Genomic DNA, 4237 nt, shown 5'->3' with positions numbered 1-4237 from the left:
TCTATATCTAATATTCCTCTACTCTCTAATTTCTTTAACTATATTACCACCGTCTTAGTTGGATATGTTCGGTTGGTTTGCTTTTGAAGTATTGTATATCTAATAGCTTAAAAATATAAATACTATTATCCAAGATTAATTAATATCATTATGTATTAAAATTATCATTATTATAATATTTTAAAACACTTGATTAGACTCAAACCCAAGACCTCCCATATAAAAAGCTCATAGATTACTATTTTGTTTAATACTATTACAAGTTAAATATTTGTTTAAGGTCTAAAATATCATATATTCTTCATTTGTTTAAAATTATTTAAATAGCCATCTTGTGTTCGAAAACAATTTCCCTCCCTGAAGCGACGTCCCCCCTTAGATATTATGTGCACATAGCGTAGGCAATAAAATTTTGAGACCACATAAACCAGATCTCAGACTGTTACGTAGTTCATTTAGGCATTTCTCTAATTTAATTGCCCAAGACTCTGAAAATTTTGTATTTAACTTGCCCAAAACTCTGCAATTTCTGTTTTTTATTCACTAAAGGTCTGAAATTCGATAGGATTCAAAGACCCACTAAAGGAAAATCATAAAGAATTTGATCACATCTCATATAATCTGCTACCTAGATGCAAAGCATATCTTCAAATCACAGCCTTTGTAGAAAAATGGGAATTTTCAATCATTCTTAACTATCTAAATAAGGAGCGTTTTTTTGGTTTTTCTCATCTTTGTTTCCATCAAGAATTCATCTGATTAATATGTATCTTCTATTATCCATCAAGAACACTCGGTAAAAGTAAGGGACAAGAGATGGGTTAGTTTTAAAAATTTATCATTCTTTGGTATTCTTAGGTTCTCTTATTCTGATGATCATTGAGCATAATAATAAAAACCAATATACACAATCTCATCCAGAAACATAAAATATAATACAGACATAAAATATTGGACTGTAGATTGTGGAAATCTATTATTATATTAGTTAATCTTCTGTTGAACAAGAATTCAAGCTAAAGCTATTTATTTGTTCAGAACAAACCTAAAACAGATGAGGAAATCAAAATTTCTAAGACATAATCACAATGATTGAATCCAGAGCCTCTCCTGTGCTCAAATCTTTGGGTGTACAAATATTTATCATGTCATATATATATGGAGACATCAGCTGAAGGGATTAACGAAGTATTGAGGACTTCATTCAGCGTTTAGGAAACTAAGATATTGATCAGCAGATGTATATTCTAATATATCAAGTTCCGAAACAATACAAGGATCCAACAAACCCTAATACCTTAGATAACCTACTTGCAAGCTCGCTTTGATCATCAAAACAATATGTACATACACTTCCCTTCTTTTTCCCTGGATATCATAACCCCACAAAAGTTTTTGTTCTTGATTTCTGTTGTTCTTGCAACAGTTGCTGCTTCCAGAGAAGACCAGCTAACCACTATAACAGAAATACTGAGTAAGTTTCTATAATTCATAAGAATTTTTCAGTTGCTGTTTTTGGAATTGATTGCCATCAACGTTTCGGATTACACTCTGCGATCCATCATCAGAATGGAAGAGAAAAAGTAAAAGGAAAAAATGAGATGTGTTGCAGACTGAAACACTCTAAAAGTGGGGGAGTTTGAAGAGGAAATGAATCACCTCCCTGCAATTGGAATAATTATCTCCAAGCTTTCATCCATCACCCATGAAGACTCATTGGACGCCGTGGTCCCACAGGCGTCCACCAATTTGGAGAGTTTGTAAACAATGTCTCCAATGCTAGGCCTAGCCCTAGTATCCTCTTCTACACATGCCCTTGCCATTACTGCCAAACTGAAAGCACCATCAATATTGTACAAGTTTTGTAGATTTGGATCCATCCATTTCCTTAGTTTTTTTTCTCCATCTGCTCCTTCTAAAAGAGACCCTATTTGGGTCCAAAGGAGGCCGGCCTTTCCTGCAACAGGAACTCCATTTTCATCTCTCACAATTGCTTCTTTGCCTGACATCAATTCCAGAAGCACAACTCCAAAAGCAAAAACATCTAGTTTTGGTGTCACTAGTCCATGGGCAAGATATTCTGGAGCCATGTAACCCTCAGTGCCATTGATATGCTTTGTTACCGCGCTTTTTAGAGATTTGGCCATTCCAAAGTTTGCAATTTTTGCCCTGAAATTACTGTCAAGAAGAATATTACTACTTTTCAAGTTCTTGTGGACAACAGTTGGATTTGTGTGCTCATGAATGTACTCAAGCCCAGTGGCTACATCTAACGCAATCCGAAGCCTCGTCCTCCATGCCAGAAATACAGAGATTGAGGAACATGGACCCCCCTTAGATGACCCATAATTATGATTAAGCCACCTATTCAGAGACCTATTCTCAGCATATTCATAAATCAAATAAGACTCACCTTCAGGAGTAATACAAAAACCCTCTAGCCTCACTAAGTTCCCATGGTTAACCTTCAGCAACAACTTCAATTCTTGAGACACGTCTCCTTTGATGTGCTTGATAGCAACTTCTTGGTCATGAATGATGCCTCTGTAGACAGAGCCCTCCATAAGAAACACAGGATCAAAATTTTGGGTTGCCTTCCTTATAGCATCAAGAGAATAGGTGAGTGGCTTGCCTAAACAATCATTCACACCAGCAAGAAGTTCCTCTTGTCCACTTTCATTTCTTTTCATTACTCTCAAGTTTTGACATGGTGATTGCTTTCTATTGTTAAATACTTTTGCTAGTCTTGAATACTTTTGCCTAATAAAAAAGGCCGACCCAAAAGCCAAAAGCCCTACCAGCCCACCAACACAGAATCCTATGAGGAGAACCCTATGTGAATTTCCCTTTCCACCCTCATCCGAGGAAGAAATATTAAGGATTGAGGAATGCACACCCTCAGATAGCAAAGGTTTTTGAGAAACAGGAATCAAAATAGTATAACTAGTACTGCTATCAAAATCTATTGGTCCATTCAGAGAGACTAATTCTTCATAATCAGCACTAAAGCTTCTATTTATACTAGCCCATGTATCATTATGATCAAGCACATAGGTAATAAGCATGGATGCACCCTTCTCCAGTTGTTCTTTTGTTGGGCACCTACATCTCAATGGGAAAACCACCTCGGTGCCATCTGTAAGATTATATACATTCAGCTTCGGATTCGCCAATTCCGCGGCTTGATAAGTTGTCAGGTTCCCAAATTTCTGAGTTGAAACCAAATAAAATGTATCATCTCCACTGATCCAATAAGTAACATTGGCCTGAGAAATATTCCCCATGCACCCACATAGGATCGGAATCAGCAATAATTGACCATTAACCAGTTGGGTGTTCTCATCCACCAAATTGCTGGCCATTGCAATCATCAGCTTGCTCACTCCAAACAAATCACTGATAGGGTCAAGGGTAAGGAAATCAGGGGCCTGGGCTCTGTAGAAAACATATGTGTGACATGGGGATGGACCATCAGAACAAGTGTAGCCTGTAAGATTCGAACCCTCGCCGCCTTGAGCTTGGATATGCCATGTCTGAAGAAGTAAAACTAGAAACCAACAATACAAGACAGGGTTAGGGTTACCCATTAATCCAACCTCCTATAAACAAAGCAACAATTTAACACAGCAATCTCTAATGCTTGAACTTGGAGCAATGCAAATTTAGAGCAGGACAGAGGTATATCTTGTCTGAAAGATTGATGAAAACATGTAAACCTTGGTTTTTTCTTCAAATGCATAAACATAAGCTAAGTTGACAGTACATGGCTGAGGACTATAATAAAAGCTAACAAAAAACAGTGGAAAAAACAAAGAGAACCGTATAAACCAGCCAAAGGCAATGGACATTAACAGAACTTTGAATGCAAGGTGAATCACCAGAGCATATTTATTGTTTGTACAAGAGACTGACAGAAAATTAGAACGTTGGGGTCTTCATAGACAATGAAAGGTTAGTCTTAATCATTTAACTGGTCTCACGGAACTGCAGGCCAATATCCAAAACATTTTTAATGTGGATTGTCAAACCCTAGTACATAATGGATCTTATTTCAGTGTCTGCACACCATGAAATTCCGCAATGCAAGACAAATATTTGGCCTGGTCCTTGTCTATTTCTTACCATCATGCCACATCATATGTCCAAGGTGACTTGATTGATGACTACCATTAAGTATCATACTATAAGTTTTTGGATTAAAATATAGAGTTTCATTAATTCAGGAAACTCATCAATT

General features: G+C 36.7%; 1 protein-coding gene across 1 annotated transcript; it reads right to left on the bottom strand.

Moving 5' to 3' along the window:
• Positions 1 to 1069: 1069 nt before the first annotated feature.
• Positions 1070 to 4005, bottom strand: LOC149563795 (serine/threonine receptor-like kinase NFP). The gene has a single exon (XM_089826934.1). The coding sequence runs from the start codon at positions 3585 to 3587 to the stop codon at positions 1656 to 1658; it is 1932 nt and encodes a 643-aa protein (XP_089683060.1). The 5' UTR covers positions 3588 to 4005; the 3' UTR covers positions 1070 to 1655.
• Between the last annotated feature and the right edge of the window lie 232 nt (positions 4006 to 4237).

The sequence above is a fragment of the Cupressus sempervirens genome, chromosome 4 (assembly GCF_028749045.1).
Source record: "Cupressus sempervirens isolate cs-2001-9-10 chromosome 4, ASM2874904v1, whole genome shotgun sequence".
Classification (NCBI taxonomy): domain Eukaryota; kingdom Viridiplantae; phylum Streptophyta; class Pinopsida; order Cupressales; family Cupressaceae; genus Cupressus; species Cupressus sempervirens.
The sequence above is the reverse complement of the archived record's forward strand: the minus strand, read 5'-3'. Positions and strand labels throughout refer to the sequence as shown.

Excerpts from the sequence above, each read along its gene's own strand:
- LOC149563795 (XM_089826934.1), bottom strand. The coding sequence starts at position 3,587 with ATGGGTAACCCTAACCCTGTCTTGTATTGTTGGTTTCTAGTTTTACTT.